The sequence below is a fragment of the Condylura cristata genome, unplaced genomic scaffold (assembly GCF_000260355.1).
Source record: "Condylura cristata isolate star-nosed mole 26May11 unplaced genomic scaffold, ConCri1.0 scaffold00023, whole genome shotgun sequence".
NCBI classification, from domain to species: domain Eukaryota; kingdom Metazoa; phylum Chordata; class Mammalia; order Eulipotyphla; family Talpidae; genus Condylura; species Condylura cristata.
The window spans coordinates 33471541-33489486 of record NW_004567124.1 but is presented as its reverse complement, the minus strand read 5'-3'; the positions used below and the strand labels follow the sequence as shown (position 1 = coordinate 33489486).

At 51.0% G+C, this 17946-nt stretch overlaps 1 protein-coding gene across 1 annotated transcript; it reads right to left on the bottom strand.

The window, feature by feature from the left end:
* Nucleotides 1-7511: 7511 nt before the first annotated feature.
* LOC101620796 (cytochrome P450 1A2) lies at nucleotides 7512-12910 on the bottom strand. Its single transcript, XM_004687981.2, has 7 exons — nucleotides 12877-12910; nucleotides 11283-12122; nucleotides 10608-10728; nucleotides 9863-9952; nucleotides 9457-9580; nucleotides 8501-8587; nucleotides 7512-7851 (listed from the first exon to the last, which is right to left on the bottom strand). Exons 2-7 carry the CDS (start codon nucleotides 12111-12113, stop codon nucleotides 7554-7556), a joined length of 1551 nt encoding a protein of 516 aa, XP_004688038.1. The 5' UTR covers nucleotides 12114-12122; nucleotides 12877-12910; the 3' UTR covers nucleotides 7512-7553.
* Nucleotides 12911-17946: the final 5036 nt, after the last annotated feature.

Below are 17946 nucleotides of genomic sequence, written 5' to 3'. Positions count from 1 at the left end.
GGTGTAGAGGTGTGCGTGAGTTTGCCAGGTGTTACGTTCAGATGGATCAGCACGACAGCCAGGTATGTGCGTGCTTGCGGCCAGGCGTGTGTTTGCAGGTGTGCCTGTCATCTCTCGCGCCCTCGGGGCCCAGGGAGCTGCTGGCTCACGTGCCCGAGAGTCCTTCCTGCCGTGGGAATTGAGGAGTCGCTCAGTCCCCAGATTCGCGCTTCCTCCGAGGTGGGGGTGGGTGTGGAGAGGCAGCTGTCATCCTGATACACAAAGCTCTTTCTCCTACAATGCTTGCTGGCGGTGGTCACACCTGAGATCCTGGAGGCCCGGACCTGGTGATGCCAGCTCCCGGGAGAGGGGAGTGAAGATCCTGCCCAGAACGAGGTGCCAAATATGGCTGCACTCAGGCTGACCGCAACTCCACCCAAACCCTGAGCAAGGCCTTGTTGGGGGTAGTGTCCCTGACACGCCCCAGGCCAGGAGGCTCTGGAATGGTCTGATCCAATCCGCTCCCCATACACAGGGAGGGGGAAGTGAGACTCAGGGGGTGTGACTTGCCCAGAGCCAGGGGGTCAGCACCCCACCTGGCATGAACCCACTGGGACGTCAGGGGTGGGCATGGGATAGTGTCAGCACAGTGCTCCAGCTCCAGCTGCCCTCTCCCACCCCAGCCTCTGTGACCCCCTGGAGTGGAGGCAGTGGACTTATCTGGACTGAGGGTGAATTAGCAGAGAGAAAAAATTGGGGTGTAGGCAAAGGTGTTTGTGAGTGTTGGAAAGACTTTCAGGGTACAGTCATCTTGGCCTGCAGTGTGCCCTATCCGCTGGAGATTTCTAGTGTCCTGACCCAGTCTCTCTCCACAGGGTAGGAGTTCTGGCTGAATGTGAGCTGGAACCTTCTTTCATCTTTCCTGGCTCAGCTCCAGGTCCCTGGTCATTCCCGGGAACTGGACCAGCTTGCTGTCCTCACTCACTCACTCACTCAGCTGGCTCTGCCAGGCCGCTCCAGCAGTGCACCAAGATTCTTGAGAACTGGGCCCCCAATTCTCTCTTGCTAGGGCCCAAATCAGCCTGGGGGAGGGGTCAGGAATGCCTCCGGAGGAGAGGGCAGGGAAGCCTGTGCAGGTGGTAGGGACAGAATGCTGCAGAGTGAGAGGCCCCCTCCTGCAACATGGGGGGTCTCCAGACTTCCCTGGAGCAGGCATGGGGGAGGTAGTGGCCTGTCCCACTGGGAGGCGTTTCCTTCCGGCAGCTCCTTCTCACGCAATGGGCCGGAAGGGGTTGGGGGCCCATTGTTCCTTGGCACGCCAGCACCCCTCGCCCTCCCCAGCTTCTGGGTGGGGGGGAGCAGTGGAAGGAAGTGGGCTGAACCCTGGCCCTGGCAAGACCCCAGTGAGAAGGAGCAGGCTCCTGGGAATGCCGGCTCACACGTGTGTGCCTGGGGTACACACAGTCACACATGCCATGCACATGTCACAGGTCTGGGGCCATCCTGAGACCATGCACCCCAGCACTCCTGGTATGTGTATGCATGTGTATGCACGTGGGTGCTCACTGAGCACTGACCCAATACCTGGCACTTTGCACACGCTACCCTGGGAAGCCTCCCACCAGCCCCGTGGGGTAGGATTATCATCCCCAGTTGCAAGATTAGAAAATCTAGACTCAAAAAGGTTATGCAACCAGCCAGGGTGAATGATGGGATTTAGACCTCTGGGCCAGCCTCCTGCCTTATCCCCTTCCCTTTTCCCAGGCCCTGCTGGGACTGGACCCCAGCATTAGTTACAGGGCCCAGGTTGGAGTGCAGGGTGCAGAGGTGAAGGGGTGGCCTGGGGAAGCATATCAAGTGTCATCTTGTTATGTCTTGAAAACCAGAAAGACCTGCTGGCCCGAAAACCCTACTGGTGGTAGCGTACAGGTGGCCCCAGAGAAGACCACTGACTGCCCCCACCTTTGTGCAGCTGAGGGGCCCGTGCTGCTGCCTTCCCCAGAGTTGCCTCACCCCTGCGTGGCCTGAGAGTCCACCACAGCTGTACGCTTTTAATTTACAGCCCCGACTCCAGGGCCTCCTGCAAACCTGAGGTTATGTTGTGGGTGTGGGGTCACCAGAGTGCAGGGTCTCAGGGGCTTATTTTAGGGGCCTCACTGAGGACTGGGGAGCCAAGTTGAGGATGTGACAGGCCTCTGTCAGGGCCAGGGGTCAGCACTGACTGAACTTTGAGATCTCTGGACTAGGAAATGCTGCTCTGCTCCGGGCTTCCACCAGGCAGGGGACATCTTTTAGACACGCTCCTCTCTTCAAATTCCTTTTATCAACCAGAAAGGTCTCCTCGAAGGGGAAATCACTTTCGGAGTGAGACCTATCTGAGCAGAACTGAGTCACTGAGGGGCTCCCTTTGCAATCCTGGGAGAGGGATCATCCTGTGGGAAAAGGGGACCAGACAGGACCACTTGGCCTCGTGTCACAGCCCCTGATCAGAGGTTGATATGAACGCAGTGGTGGGTTTGTTGCAAGCTTGTCAGCTTGTCAGCTCCAGTCTTAGAAGATGGAGGGTGAGGGGAAGGCTGCTTAGGGTTGAGTTCATGAGGATGAGGGATTACTGGGGGTTCACATGAGGCTCTTCCAGCTTCTCCCTGGGTCGCTGCCTCTCATGGGCTTGTTGGAAACTGCAGTAGGGAACCCAGCGCCTCACTGCCCTGTGGCCTTTGAGTGTGAAGGACGCTGGGGATGAAGGAATGGAGGGAGGGTCAGAACTGGACAGGCTTGGAAACTTCAAGAAGTGTTTTATTCTCCCTGAGATGCAGAGGAGGGATTCCCATTCCCCTCTCCCCCCCAGGGCCCCTCCCATCACTTTTCTGCACCAGGTCACCCCTCCCCCACCAGACCCTCCCTGAACTTGGCCATCACCTTAACAGAGGCTGGCAGAGCAGGGGCCGTCGACAGTGACCCATTCCTCAGACATATTGTGCTGGGGAGACCTCAGAGGTGGCTGAGCATGGGGGTCTGAGACCTGACGGTGGGAGGGATTTGCCCAATCTCATCCGCACTTAGAACCTGAGCTCTGGGCTACTTACCTCTCAGCCAGTGCTCTCCCCAGCCTCCACACGGGTCACACATGGGTTACATTTCTGAGCCCCCGCTCTACCCAGACAGGCCTGGGTCAGGGGGAGCACAGACAGGGGAAACTGCCCAAGGTTGGGGGGACAGCCCCAAGTCCTGCCCACCCATTCCCAGCTCATGCTTTCAGGAGACACGGTGATGCCTTCCTCCTAGGGTTGTGCGAACAGCCTGACATGAGGTGTGTCCGGGAAGGGGCAGGACAGAGCTTTCTGTCTCCAGCCTGCTGTGGGGACAGGACTGGCAAAAGCAGGAAGGGGGGGCAAAGTCTCCATGTCCAATTCCTCCTCCTAGACTCTGGTCAGAGGGGAGCCCCGGGCCAACTGGGGTGAGTTAAAGATTGGCTAGGTGTGCGTGAGAAGCGGAGGCCAACTTCTGACCATGGGGGTTACGCGGGGCACTGACCGTTGGGCGACCTCTGGGCCTGGAACTCCCCAGGGAGCTGGGCCTCAACTGAATCTTGGAATGACAAAATACGGCCACGTCTGCTTGTTGGGTGTCTTTCTCTGAGCCAGTAGGGCGCTCAGATGGAGCTGTCCACTCGCTAGGGCTCAGAAGCCCAGAACCAGGCTTCCCCAGGCTGGAGCTCCCTGAGCAAGGCCAAGGCTCCTCCCTCCGACAGGACTGCACAGCACCCCTCAGGCTGGGGACCTGGAGGCTCGTTGCCCTCTCAGCCTGGAAGGGTCTGGCTCACCCCTCATTTAGCTCCAGTGAGGACTGAGTCTCTGCCTCAGGGCTGAACCCACTTGCAAGATGTCCAGGACAGCATTATGTCCTGTTCATTTCCAGGTTTCCAGGCCAGGAATCTGTCTTCCTCTTGAACTGGGGGTCCCTAGGGCAGAGCCTTATCTCTCCCCACCCACCCTTGGCAGGAGACCCAGGTTTTCTCTCAGATCGTGGTTCCTGGGAAAGTTTACTCCAGGTTTGAGGAAGGGCACATATTGGTTTGAGGGAGGGCGTGGGCACCCGGCATGGATAGAAGCACCTGAACAGAAGCATGCTGTTCCTTCCAGGAGTATAGCACAGATCCAGCTCATTTTACTTACTTTGACTATTTTCTTCCAAGAAACAGGGAGCCATGATTATTTCCCAAATGTTGGGTAACCGTGTCAGTGGGTGGACACTTGGGAAAGAAATGAGCGGTTGGTTCATTTTCATCTCATCTGGCAATGACAGTATGAAGGACAGGAAGAGCGGAGTCTCAATTAATAATAAAGAAAGACAGTAAAGAAAGACAGAACAACTTGAAGGAATGTGGCCGCAAGAATGCAGATATTGGGGCCCTCCCTGGTGGCGCAGGTCTATGAAGTGCCGCAGCCACTACAGCAGGAGTTCGATCCCCGGCCAGGGAGTTGACCCACATGGCGCGGCAGACCTCTCCTTACCCGCCCGCTGTGGTCCTCAGCAGCGTACTTTGTCAATCTGCCTGTTCTGCTCCCCACTCTGTCTCTGGTGAAGACTCTCACCCCCTGCACCTCTGGCCTGTACCCCAGTTCTGTATGCATAAATAAATAAATCTTTAAAAAAAAATGCAGATATTAGCCAGTTCCAGTTGGCCAAACAAAACAACTGATCCCATTTGTCTTTCATTACTGGTCTGTGGCTGCTACTCAGAAATGGTGAGGGAGAGGCTCGGTGCTATGTGCACGGGAGGCTGCAAGGTCAATACATTGTAAACTCACTCCTAGGACAAGGACACCTCAGGGTGGGGCACCATTTGAATCACTTTCCCCCTAAAATTTCCATTTGAACCACAAGTAGCTATTTCCTCCAGAATACTACTACTACACTACTACAGACTCTCCACTACTCCAATAAAGGCAACAGGAAGACGGGATTCCCTTTGCTAAGTCACACAGCTGGAAGAGCGCATTCCAGAAAGCAGGAGGTCGCGACAGACAGAACAGGACACCATCCTTCTGTGTCATGCTCTTTCACCTCCTTCGAGGATGCTTCCAGGGCTCCAAATCATTGTCTTTCCTCCACCTCCCATAGGTATTGGTCCCTATAACTACTCGGTCCCTTCAAGCATACAGGTGAGTCCTTAGAGGGTGCCTCCGGCTGGAGGGAATCCAGGAGGCAGGGTCATCCAGGTGTGCAGCTCAAATCTCACATCCTCAAGCTCCCTTTTCCTGTCTCGTTGTCCAGGGGAGAGGGGCCTGTTCACACATGGCAGATAAAGCAGCAAGAACAGTGCTCTCACTTTGCAAAGAGCAAAGAAAACCTATGAACTTAGGACCCAGGGCCCTTCTGAGATCAAGAAAGCCAACTGCCTTTCAGGTGGAAACACTAGAGGCGAATGAAATTGGGGGCATCAGAGCCAGAACAGGGGGCTGTGAGTGGAAGTGAGTTTTAGGTTGGAAACATAAGCGGGCTGCAGAATCCCTCTCCCTGTGCCCAGTGTCCCCCATCATTAACATCTTGCACAGATTGTATCAACAGATACATTTTCATGAACAAAATCCATAGTTTATAATAGTGTGGTATGTGCTGTAGGTTTTGACAAATGCATAATGACATGTATCTGCTATCATACTGAAGAGTTTTACCGCCCTAAAAATTCAGTGTTCCATCTGTTCCTCCTCCTCTCTTCCACACCCCTCCCCCCAGCTCCTGGCAACTACTGATCTTTTCACTGTCTCTATAGCTTTGCCTTTTCCAGGACGGCGTAGAGTGGGAATCATAAAGTATGCAATCTTTTCAGATTGCTTCTTCCCTGTGGCAATATACATCTCAAGCGCTTCCATGCTTTTGGGGGGTTTGATAGCTCCTTTTGTTTGATCCCACACAATATGTTATAGTGGTAAAACATACCTAACAAGTCACCGTTTCAACCATTTTAAGTGTAGAATTCAATGACATTAAGTACAGTCACAATCCTGTCAACCACCAGTACTGTTCATTCCTAGAACTTTTTCATCATTCCAAACAGAACATTAAACAAAACTTCCCCATTACCCCATTCTCCCTGCCATACCACCCCAGCCCCTTGTACCTCTTTTATATGTTCTCTTGCTCTGAAATGGCCTATTCTAGGTACCTCATATAAATGGAATCATACTATACTTGTCCATTTTTGTCTGGCTTTTTCCACCTAGCATAGTGTCTGCAAGATATCCATGTGGTAGCATGCATCATAATGTCACATCCTTCTCATGGCTGAATTATATTCCTTTGTATGACCACGCTGTATTTTGTTTCTCCACTCATCTGCTGATGCACACACTTGGGTTGTTTCCACTTTTGAACTGTTGAGAATATTGCAGCTTTAAATAATCCTGTCCACAATTTTTTTTGAACACCTGTTTTTAGTTCTTTTGGGTATATACCTACGAGTGGAATTGTTGGGTCATACATGAGTGTATGTTTAAATTTGTAAAGAGCCACCAAACCATGTTCCACTGGGAATTTTTTATTTTATATTTCCACCAGTAAGGCATAAGGGGTATAATTTCTCCACATGTTCATCAACATATATTATTTTCTATTTTTTTATTGTAACAATTCTGGTAGGTGTAAGATAGTGGGCTCATTGTGGCTTTGATTTGCATTTCCCTAATGTTGATCATCTCTTCATGTACTAATTGGCCATTTGTATATCTTCTTTTGTGTACTATTTTAGTGTACCAGTTCTTTGCCCATTTAATTTTTTGTTGTTGAATTGTCAGAATTCCTCAGAAATTTTGTGGTTATGGTGGTTTGCAAATATTTCTCTACATTTATGGCTTATCTTTTCACTCTTTGATAGTGTCCTTGGATGAGATCTGGGCCTTTTGTGGGTCCCCCAAACATTTCTGGGGGCACTTATCCTCCTTCTAGCTGTGAATAAACATTTCAGGACCTGGTAAGAATCCATGCTCTATCATTTGAGGTTGGGACCTAAGGGATCCATCTGCATTTGACCTGCTTCCTTTTCACATACTTGATCATACAGGAAAAGGGTGTGATGTACCTAATGACAGAGGAAGCAGAGACAGCTTAGTTTCAGGACTCAAGAAACCAGGGCTTACTGACTCATGCTGCCACTTGGACAAGTCTGAAAACCAGGTGCTAAGTGAAGAAGCCAGTCACAAAAGAACGTGGCTGTATAACTGCATTTATATGAAATGTCTAGAGTGAGCAAATCTAGAGAGACAGGAAGTAGATTAGCAATTGCTTGAGGTTCTTGGAGCCAGAAAGGTTGGTTAGGGGAAAATGGGGAGTGGCTATTAGTAAGTATAGGGTTTCTTTTTCTGGCGATGAGAAGGTTCTAAAATTGATTGTGGTATGGTAGCCCAACTCTGAATATACCAAGTCACTGGATTTTATACTTTGAAGAGGTGAATTATATGTCATGTGAATTATATCTCAATAAAGTCATGATCAAAGGAAAGAAAGAGCACAAGTAGACGAGGTTCCACAGGTGGTCTTCACCCCTCCCTCTGTCTTGGCACGTGGGTGTCTCTTCACTTGATGGAGAAGCGCAGCCGTGCCTGGAAGTGCTCGCAGCGGGCGTGCTTCATGGTCAGCCCATATATAGGCGTGAGGTCCACTTTCACGCCCGGGGGCAAGCTGAATTCCAGCCGCTGCAGCAGGATGGCCAGGAAGAGGAAGACCTCCCACTTGGCCAGGACCTCCCCTATGCATCGGCGCTTGCCCATGCCAAACAGCATCACCTTCTCGCTCAAGTTCTTGTTGATGGAGGTACCGCTGGCATCCAGGAATCGCTCAGGGCGAAACTCAAAGGGATCCCCCCACAGCTCCCTATGAGAGGAACAGAAGAGATAGGGCTGGGGAGGAAGGGGAACTTCTTTTCTTGGGGAAGGTTAAGGGAGACTTTGGCTGATGGCAAAAGGTGTGTGGATGCCCACCTGCACCTGGAAGCTTATTTTTTTCCCAAATGGTCAGCTTTGCAAACGATGATTCAATATTAGTTTGTTATTTGAAATAAATAATGCTTTAACAAAAATAAATTAACAGAAGGAAAACATGTTTCTCTCTCTCCTACTCAATATACAATGGCAATGGGCAGCGTGTCCTTTTTTCTGGTTTGGAATAATTATTGACAGCATCCCTTGAAAAGGGTAAGTTATATGGTCTTCTTTTCTATGGAGAAAAGTTGAGTTTCTAAAGAGAAAGCCCTGACTATTTGCCTCAGAATCATCTGAAGCACTCCACCTTACCTTCCTATGAGTGTAATCTTAGGAGATGACATATAAGCATCAATTCTTCATCAATTCTATGTGTACTAAAATTTGAGAAATATGGACGTCATGTTGTCACTTAGAGCAGGCTTTATAGCAAGTGAGGTAATACTCCTTTGTTATAGAATTAGTTCCTAGGGGGACTAACAACCTTCTGGACTGCTGAACATTACACGTTTTTTTTTTTTTTAGTTGGATTGTATACTCACTGGTCATGATTGACCTGCCACTGGTTTACGAAGACACAGCGTTCCTTGGGGATGTAGAAGCCATTCAGTGTTGTGTCCCTTGTTGTGCTGAGGAGGGAAGAGGCTCTGTCAGTCTCAGTGGCTAGAAAACCGGCCTTCTTGCTCCTACCTCCCTCCCCAATAGCCTACCTACCATGTCTCTGTACCTACTCTGCAAGGTAATGTCAGGAGCAGGGAAGGGTGAAATGATCCTTCCCCTTCTTTGGCTCCTGTTCTTCAACAAGTATTTATAAACATGTGTGGGCACCCGTTCTTTGGAACCAATAAGCAGAAATCTGAGCCAACCCAAGGGAGTGCCCAGTTTGGCTGAAGACCCTTTACTTTGGGAATAGCTAGACCAACATATGGGCAAAAGTGAGTAAGTTCACTGAGAAGTGTTTACTCTCTTGATATTGTTAAAATGCCAGGGCATAATCAAGGACTGTTGGGGACCTGTGTCAAAGGACAAATGATTGAGAGTCCCCCAAGACCTCAGATATGGAGCTGTAACAGCTGGGTGAGTTGAGAATGATTTCTAGGGGAGAGGAAGTATAGGTCAAGACTGAATTGGGCAAGAATAGGGTTCTGGTAACCAGAGAAGAGAGAAAAGGCATCCAGGTAGTAGGTCCACCAAAAGCAAAATTGGAGTCAGCCTGAGTCATGTTTGTAAAGGATAGGGAGACAACCTGGTGGGACTAAAGGTAACTGAAGGAAGGGAATGTGAGCAGAGGTGAATGAGAACAGAGCTCAGGAGTGCTATTCTCTCCTGAGATTTCAACCAGGTTGATCACACTTGGACTCTGGGCTAGTCATGGGGCTGAGTTGAGGAATCTGATGTCAGAGCCAGGAAGGAGGTCTGAGCCAGGGCCAGGGCAAGGAAGCTGGGAGGCAAAACTTTGCAAAGATTTTGGAAGGGAGGGCAAACAGGTAGGTCTCACCTGTGGGGGATGGTGAACGGGACGAAGGAGGAGTGTCGGAAGGTCTCCAGGATGAAGGCCTCCATATAGGGCAGCTGCAGTCTATCAGACAGCCGGGGCGGCCTTGCCCTGCCAATCACTGTGTCTGCAGGTCACAGAGAGCAGACAGGGCTAGAGGTTGTCCTGTCTGCTCCATGGCATCTGCTTCTGGCATTTGCTTCCCCTCTTAAACCAAGGCCCATTCTACGTGGTACTATGTCTGGTTATGTGTCTGAGACCCACTAACCCCTAGCATCTTCCTGCAGGGGTGGTGCCATTGAATGCACAGGGCTTGCACAGGGTAACATATGACAATTATATGAGCTTGAACTGGTGACCTGGGGTTCCAAGACTGCTCCCTGACAGAGGGTCGGAGGACATCACATACCCAGCTCCTCCTGGATCTTCCTCTGTATCTCAGGATTTGTCACAAGGTACATGAAACTCCAGGAGATGGCCGTTGTGATTGTGTCAAATCCTGGACAGCATGGGGCAAGGTGAGGAAGGAAGGAAGGGTAGACAGGAACAAGAAAATAGCATTTACTAAGTATATATGATGCATGTACCGAACTTCTGCCCCCTCAGAACAGGAGACCTACCTGTTCTGCCCTCCCTTCCAAGATTTTCACCTCCCAGCTTCCTGGCCCTGGCCCTAGCTCAGACCTCCTTCCTGGCTATGACACCAGATTCCTCTACTCAGCCCCATGATTAGCCCAGAGTCCAAATGTGAGCAAGCTGGTGAAATGTCAGGAGAAAATAGCACTCCTAAAGGAGAAGTCTTTTTCTGCTTCCCTCCCCTATCACCCCACCTCCAAGCCCAAGGGTTTTCTCAGGACAGAGGCTAGGTTTCCTCAACATAAGTTTGAGTATTGGTTTCATAATTCGCTATTGGAATTACAGGGGTTTAGACTTAACAGATCAGGAGACCCTTTTTGTTCAGATGGGGAAACCGAAGCCTAGAGGAGAGGGCTTGGTTGAGTTTCCACTGGGAGGTGGTGGCAGCACATGAGTCCAAACCCTGGATGGATCTCTGTGCCTGCAGCATCTGCTGTGTGACTGGTGAGTGATCTGATGGTGCAGGTGCTGGGAAAGGCTGTGGGTGATGGGTCGAGGGGCTGGGGTCTGGCTCCTACCGGCCCCAAAGATGTCGTTGACAAGGTTGACAATCTTCTCCTGGGGGATGACGCTACCATCGGCTCTGGAGCCCTTCTCGCTGTGCTTGAACAGGGCTCCTGTGATGTCCTGGATGCTGTTCTGAGGGGGCACAAGTTTAGAGGGTCCCTTGCACTTCTGAGACCAAAAGCCAGCCCTTGCCCTGCCCTGCCTGGCACCACCCCTGGGGGCAGGCAGTGGGTAGGGATCACAGTAGAGGGCTTAGAGTGTCACTTCATGCCCATTGACCCTTCTTCCCAATAACCCCCAGGGTCCAATTTCGAAGAAGGGGTTGGTATGGGCACCAGGAAGCAAGGTAACACCTGAGCTGGGAATTAGTTTCTGTCTGGGTTCAGGTTCCAGACAAACAAAAGCCTTCTCACTCACAGCAGCCCTCCACATTGCAGGCCTGTGCTAGGGCCCCATTCACAGTCTTCTGTTTCTGGTGTTTTGAGCAGCCCTGAGAAGAATGCTACTGGGATGGGGAAACTGAGGCCAGGGAGGGTGAGGGACTGGCCCCAGGTCAAACAGCTGGTTCGTGGTGTCCTGGGGCTGCCACGGACTGGTGGCACGGCAGCTGGGCAGCTACCTTGGAGCTGGGTGGGAGAGGCTATACCCTAGCTGGGTGCTCCCTCTCCACCTGCACCAAGGCTCACCTTGTCAAAGTCTCGATAGTGCTCCTGGACTGTTTTTTGCAGGAACCGAAGGAACCTCTGGTTGAAGTCCTTGAACCTCTGCAAGGGGGGGTTGGGCAGGTAGTGAAGGACGGGGAAGAAGTCTACTGGATTCCCGGAAGAGGCAGTCTCCACGAACTCATGGCTGTTCATTACCAAGCTGAGCATCTCCTCACTGCTCTGGGGGAAGTGCTGCCCAAAGCACATGGCCCCGATGACGCTGGCCACAGACCTCACCACCTCACTATAGGGGTCGAAGCACCCTGTGCTGGCCATCAGCTCCTGCAACCTGCCAATAAGGACCTCGGCCTCTTTGCTCACGTGCTCCTCCAGGTAGCAGGAGGATGAGGAAGCTGGGTCGGAGGCGATGGAGAAGGTGTTCAGGGCATTCTGGGCCAAGCGCCGGCGGGCGGCCCACACCGGTCCAGAGTCTGGGTTGAAGGTCATGCTCTGGCCATCAGTGATCAGGGTGAAGGTATAGAGGTCGGGCCGACCTTTGAAATCATCGCCTTGCCGCACCAGGGCCTGCCGGATGGTGTCCAGACCGCTCAGCACCACCACGGGTGTGCGGCCGATGCGGATCTCCAGCACGTCCCCGTAGCGCTGGCTCAGCCGGGACAGGACCAAGTGTGGGTTCTTCCCCAGGGTCAGCACGTGCCCAAGCAGAGGCCAGCCCCAGGGCCCTGGTGGACTCTTCTGGCCTTTGGGGACCCGAGGTTGCCAGGCCTTGACCACCCAGAATACCAGGCAGAAGATAGCAGAGGCCAAGAGAAGTTCCGTGGCAGAGAAGGGAACAGCGTGGGACAGTGCCATCTGTGCCAACTGCAGGGGGAGAGGAGGAGCCGGACTGAAGGCGGAGATGGAATGTTCGTTCATTCATCCATTCATGCACGCTCATCACCCATAAATACTAGCATCTGCTTGGCTCCCAGCCAGGCACCAGCAAAACTAAGACATATCTAAGAGCCCTGTGGGATTCACCCTTGGCTCCCTGCAGAATCGAGGGGCTGGAAAGGAACCTTGAGAGACCCATCTGAGTGTCTGAACTCCCCAATCCGGCCCTTTCCTCTATCCATTTCCTGTTTCCAACTCTGAGTCTGGAGCGAAGACAAGGGAACATCTCAAATTAAGGGTGCTCCCAAAGAGCTCTCAGCACGGGGTATGTGCTAGGCACTGTGCCCAAGGGTGCCTGTTTGTCCCTGCTCCCACCTGCACGTAACCAGGGAGCAGGGAGCTTGGGCTTTGCGGGTGGCTCAATCTTCCTCCCCAGAGCATTCGTTATTAAGACCAAGAAAGGTGTGAGTCCCCAGCTGCTCAGTCCTGGAGGCTGCGACTGGGCTGCAGGTGGCATCCCTCCCCACCTTGCCATTCCAAACATACCAAGGGCTGTTAGAGGTGGCCTGGTCCAAGTCGCTCTCTTGAAAACAGGGAAATTGCTGTCTGCAGCCAGTCAATGAGAGTAACACTCAGGCCTCTAGACTCATAGACTCTAAGGTCCCCCACCCCTCCATCCCGAGTGGTGCCCAGGCTATAGGATGGGACTCCTAGGGACTGAGAAAGTTTCCAAGAAAGGTACCTGTGCAGAGGCAGCTTGAGATCACCAGGGTTGTGTGGGCTGCTACGGAGCTTCTGGCTCCAGAAGGGCCCTTTTATAAACACCAGATTGGCCCTGCTGTCCTGGTCACCTGATAGCAAAGTCACTGAAAAGATGAAAGGATCAGCCCTTGGACGTGGGCCATGATCCCTCAGCTCCACCTACTCCCCAGAGGTAAGGGGGAGTTCTTTGGGGACAGGTGTTGTGTCCCTCTTGAGGATGTCCAGCTCCTTTTGGGGTCCAGGATCAGGGAACTGACTTCTGTCAAGGGCAAGGCAGAGTCCTGGGGATGAACCTTGAGCCTCTGGGCTGGTGCAGGCTCCTTCCCACTGCCCTCCATTCAGTCTGGGCCCATGGGGAGAGGGTGTTAGCGGCTCCTGGCTGGAGGGAACTCTGCCGCATGCCCCAACAGCCCAGATGGGAAAGACCAGATGGGGAGGGTCATGTTCCAGCCCCTTCCTCTGATAGCAAGAGGTGATGAGGATCCTGACTTCTGAAGACAGGCTCCTTCTCGGTAAGAGGTGGTAAGATCTAGGAAAGCAAATGAAGAAAATATGTTATTTGTTCAGCTTTGTACTCTTCCTCAAGATAACTGGCTTAGATTCTTCAAAATGGTCAATGTCATAAAAAAAAATTAAAAGGCAAGAACCTGTTCTTGAGGAGAATTTAATAAAGAGACACAACCAAATGTATGATGTGAGTATTGATTGAACCCGATTTTAAAAAAAGAACTTCTTTTTTAAGTTTCAAAGGACAAGTAGGATATGGACTGAGGATTAGATGACATGAAACTAAAGCTAATTTTCTTTGGTATGAACATAGTATCTTGGTCCTGCGGGTGAATATTTTAGCAAATAGTCTTAGGACATTCAAGTTCTGCGATCAATGCTGTAGTGTTTAGGGGTGAAGTGTCATGTTTATGTAATTGTTTTCAAATGGTGCTGTTTATAGATGACCTCAAGGGCCCTCACTGGTGGCGCAACTGGTTAAAGCACAGCACTATGAAGCTGTCCGCAAGTTTGATCCCCGGCCAGGGAGCCGACCCATATGGCACAGAAGACCTCTCCTGACCTGCCCACTGCTCCCCTTAGCAGTGTATTTCAGTAGACCTGCCCGTTTTGCTGCCCATTCTGTCTCTGGTGAATCCTCTCACCCCCATCCCACACCTCTGGCCTATACCTCAGTTCTTGTAAATAAAGAAATCTTAAAAAAAAAAAAAAAGGACCTCTATCAGCGTATGTGTGTGGAGAGGAGAGTGTAGATGTGACAAATGTCAGACCTCTAAGAACCCAGGGAAAGGAAGTGGGTCTTTGAAAGGGGGTGTTGTTGCTTTGTAATTAGTCCCATAGTGGGAAGGAGGGAGAAACCAGGAATGTTCCAGGAAACACAAATTTTGAGAGAAGGGGAGAATGGTGTCTCCCTCTCCAGTTGAGAGTCAGGCAAGGTGGAGTGTGGTGGGGATCACTGATGTTTGTGTATTTGTCTCACTCTCTATAGCACTTACAGTCCTGGCATTGTTCTGATAGCTCTGAAAGTATTAACATAAAACCTTAATAATCCTAGGAGATGAAATTAAGATACCGTTCTCATTTTACAATGGTGTAAACAGAAGCACAAAGGAGTTAGGTAATTGTCTGGGTTGCACAGCAGTGTGTTTGAGCTGGGACTGGGAACCCTCAGAAGATTGTGCTCTGGCCACTGTATTAGCACCTTTTTGAAATGTACCCCAATCCGTGGGAAATGTGTAGACAGACTGGGTGGAGCAGCCTATGGGGGCGGGGGCCGCAGAGGGCAGTCTACATGGAGGAGGTGGGTATAGTGCCAGGGTGCCCTCTCCTCAGGGCTGGGCAGACTTGCTGAAGCCAGCTGCTTCAATGCTGCAATGATGGGACTTCGTGCAGAGAGGAAGGGACCCTAGCAGAGACAGGTTGCTGGGTGTACCCCACGGGAAGTAACTGGGGGCCACCCAGTTGTAATCAAGAGCAAGTGGCTTATTTCTCCCCAAGTTGTTGTATCTCCACAAGATGTGAATGCAATACCTCTCTTAGACCCACACGAGAGACAGCTGCGAAGGGTGTAAGTGACATGTTTGTATGCTGTGTGATAGGAGGGCATAGGTGGGAAGCAAAGGCCCTAGATGAAAATCTGGCAGTGGAACACACACTGGTGTCCACAGCCTGAGAGAAGATAAACACACCAGTCTGATAAAGAGCTTGGCTCATCCCCTTGCATCCTCCCCCTACCCTCTTCCTGGCAGAGAGGCCGGCTGGTGAGCAGCAAGCAGGGGAAGAAAGAGGTGCAGAGACATTGTGTTCTGCCCTTCCCATTTGACAGGGTTCAGGTCTCAGAGCAGGAAGGGGGCTAAGGTGAAAGTGGACGTGAGAAGCACGCTTTGATTTCAGATGGACTGGGCTTCTTCATTCCTGAAAAGGAGAAAACTGTGGTATCAACCAATGAAGACATCAGGGCAGGATGGAATCTGATAGAATGACTATGTGTTTGGATGGAGATCATGGATGAAAGGAAAGGAAAGGTTTTCTTTTTTTTTTTTTTAAGATTTATTTATTTATGCATACAAGAACTGGGATATAGGCTAGAAGTGCAGGGGGCAGTGAGACAGTTCACCAGAGACAGAGTGGGGAGCAGAACAGGCAGGCAGATGGACCTGAAGTACACTGCTGAAGAAATCAGCGACAGGAGAGGTCTTTCGCACCATGTGGGTCACCTCCATTTCCAGGGACAGAACTTATGCTGCAGTGGCTGTGGACAGCTTCATATGCTGTGCTTTAACCCGCTGCCCCACCAGGGAGGGCCCAAGGTTTATTATCTATACATTCACTGGGTTCAGCTCACTTAAAAAAAGATCAAGAAGTGGCCCTCCCTGGTGGCGCAGCCGGTTAAAGCACAGCACTGAGAAGCTTAAGCCACTTCTGCATGAGTTCGATCACCTCCTGCCCCGGAGGAGATCCACTTGGCGTGGCAGACCTCTCCTGACTCGCCCGCTGCTCCCCTCAGCAGTGTACTTTGTCGATCTGCCTGTTCTGCTCCCCACTCTGTCTCTGGTGAAGGCTCTCGTGGCCCCTGAGCCTCTGGCCTGTACCCCAGTTCTATATGAATAAGTAAATCTTAAAAAAAAAAAGATCAAGGGGAGTCTCCCTGGTGGTCTAATGGGTTAAAGCACCACATTATGAAGCTCTCCAAAGCCACTGCAGCATGAGTTCGATCCCCGGCCAGGGAACTAATTCACATGGCGCAGCAGACCTCTCCTGACCTGCCTGCTGCTACCCTCAGCAGTGTACTTTGTCAGTCTGCCTGTTCTGCTCCCCACTCTGTCTCTGGTGAATCCTCTCACCCACCAAACCTCTGGCCTGTCCTCCAGTTCTATAAACATAAATAAATAAATCTTAAAAAAAAGATCAAGGTTTCAGATTAGGCTAAGACTTTGTATCTGGGAGTGGCTAGTATCTACAATTTGTTGGACAATTTGCAAAGCAGGATACAAACACATCACTTATACCCTTCGTAGCTGTCTCTCCTGTGGGTCTAAGGGAGGTATTGCATTCACATCTTGTGGAGATAAAACAACTTGGAGAAATAAGCCACTTGCTCTTGATTATACTACTAGGGAAAAAACCATAATCTCACCTAATCTTTCTCTCAAGCCAGGACTCTGACAAAGATAAAACATAACACCTCCATGTTTGAGAGATCTGTATTTTCAAAGACAAGCAGGATCACTTCATTTTATAAACTCAGGTACTGTCAGTGATCTATCTGGAAAAGAATTAACTCTAGGGCCTCCCTGGTGGCCTAGGGGTTAAGTCTCAGTGCTATCACTACAATGGCCTGAATTTGATCCTGGCCACTGCTCCCCTGAGCAGTGTATTTCAGTCAGTCCATCTTTGAACCACCTTCCTCCATAGCCACTTCAGTGTGAGTTCGATCCCAGCCCCAGAGGTGACCCACATGGCGTGGCAGACCTCTCCTGACCTGTCCGCTGCTCCCCTCAGCAGTGTACTTCGTCGATCTGCCTGTTCTGCTCCCCACTCTGTCTCTGGTGAAGCCTCTCACTGCCCTTGCACCTCTGGCCTAGACTCCAGTTCTGTATGCATAAATAAATAAAATCTTTGTAAAAAACCTAGTATGTTTGAAGTGTGCACAAGTACAAACAAAAAGCAAGTCAAGAAGAGAGACAGTGTGGGCCCTCCCTGGTGGCACAGCGGGTTAAAGCACTGCACTAAGAAGCTTGAGCCACTTCCGCATGAGTTCGATTCCCGCCTGCCCCGGAGGAGATCCACATGGCGTGGCAGACCTGTCCTGACCCGCCCGCTGCTCCCCTCAGCAGTGTACTTTGTCGATCTGCCTGTTCTGCTCCCCACTCTGTCCCTGGTGAATCCTCTCACCCTCCGCATCTCTGGCCTGTATCCCAGTTCTGTGTGAATAAATAAATAAATCTTTAAAAAAAATAAAGAAGAGAGACAGAGACTCTGAATCAGGATAATAGTTTGCCATAGGATGGCCTAGGAAGGCATGTGGAGAGGTGAAGTTTGAGGATGTAAGATGAGGACTTGGGGACAAATATTCTCCAGGTAGAGGGAACAGGAGGTGCAAAGGCCCTGGAGCAGAGTGCTGGAGCGCCCTGCATCCCTCTCCACCTCTCTCTCCTCTCAGTCTGGAGGCTGACTTCTCTGGGCTTCAGCAATGAGCCCTTTGCTCTCTGCCTCCATTGTGTTCAGGCCATGGAAGGCTCCAGTGGATCTCAGAGGGCACACTAAGGTGATAAGACAAGGGCAGTGTATTATCGAAGGCTGTAGCTCCTCCGGTAGCTTCTCCGGGGCACTCTTTCTGTTTTCTGTCCTCACCAGTTAGGCTCTTCGTGTCCCTGGCCCTGCAAGATACATTGTCCCTTCCCTTCCCTTCACTCTTGCCCATAATTCTCCTCATGGACCCTGTGTAAATGTGCTGCTATGTGACCCTGACAGATACAAGCAGGGACTCACCTGGAGTCTCTCACAAACATCAAGGAGGTGTTTTGTTTTTTTTTTTTTTTTT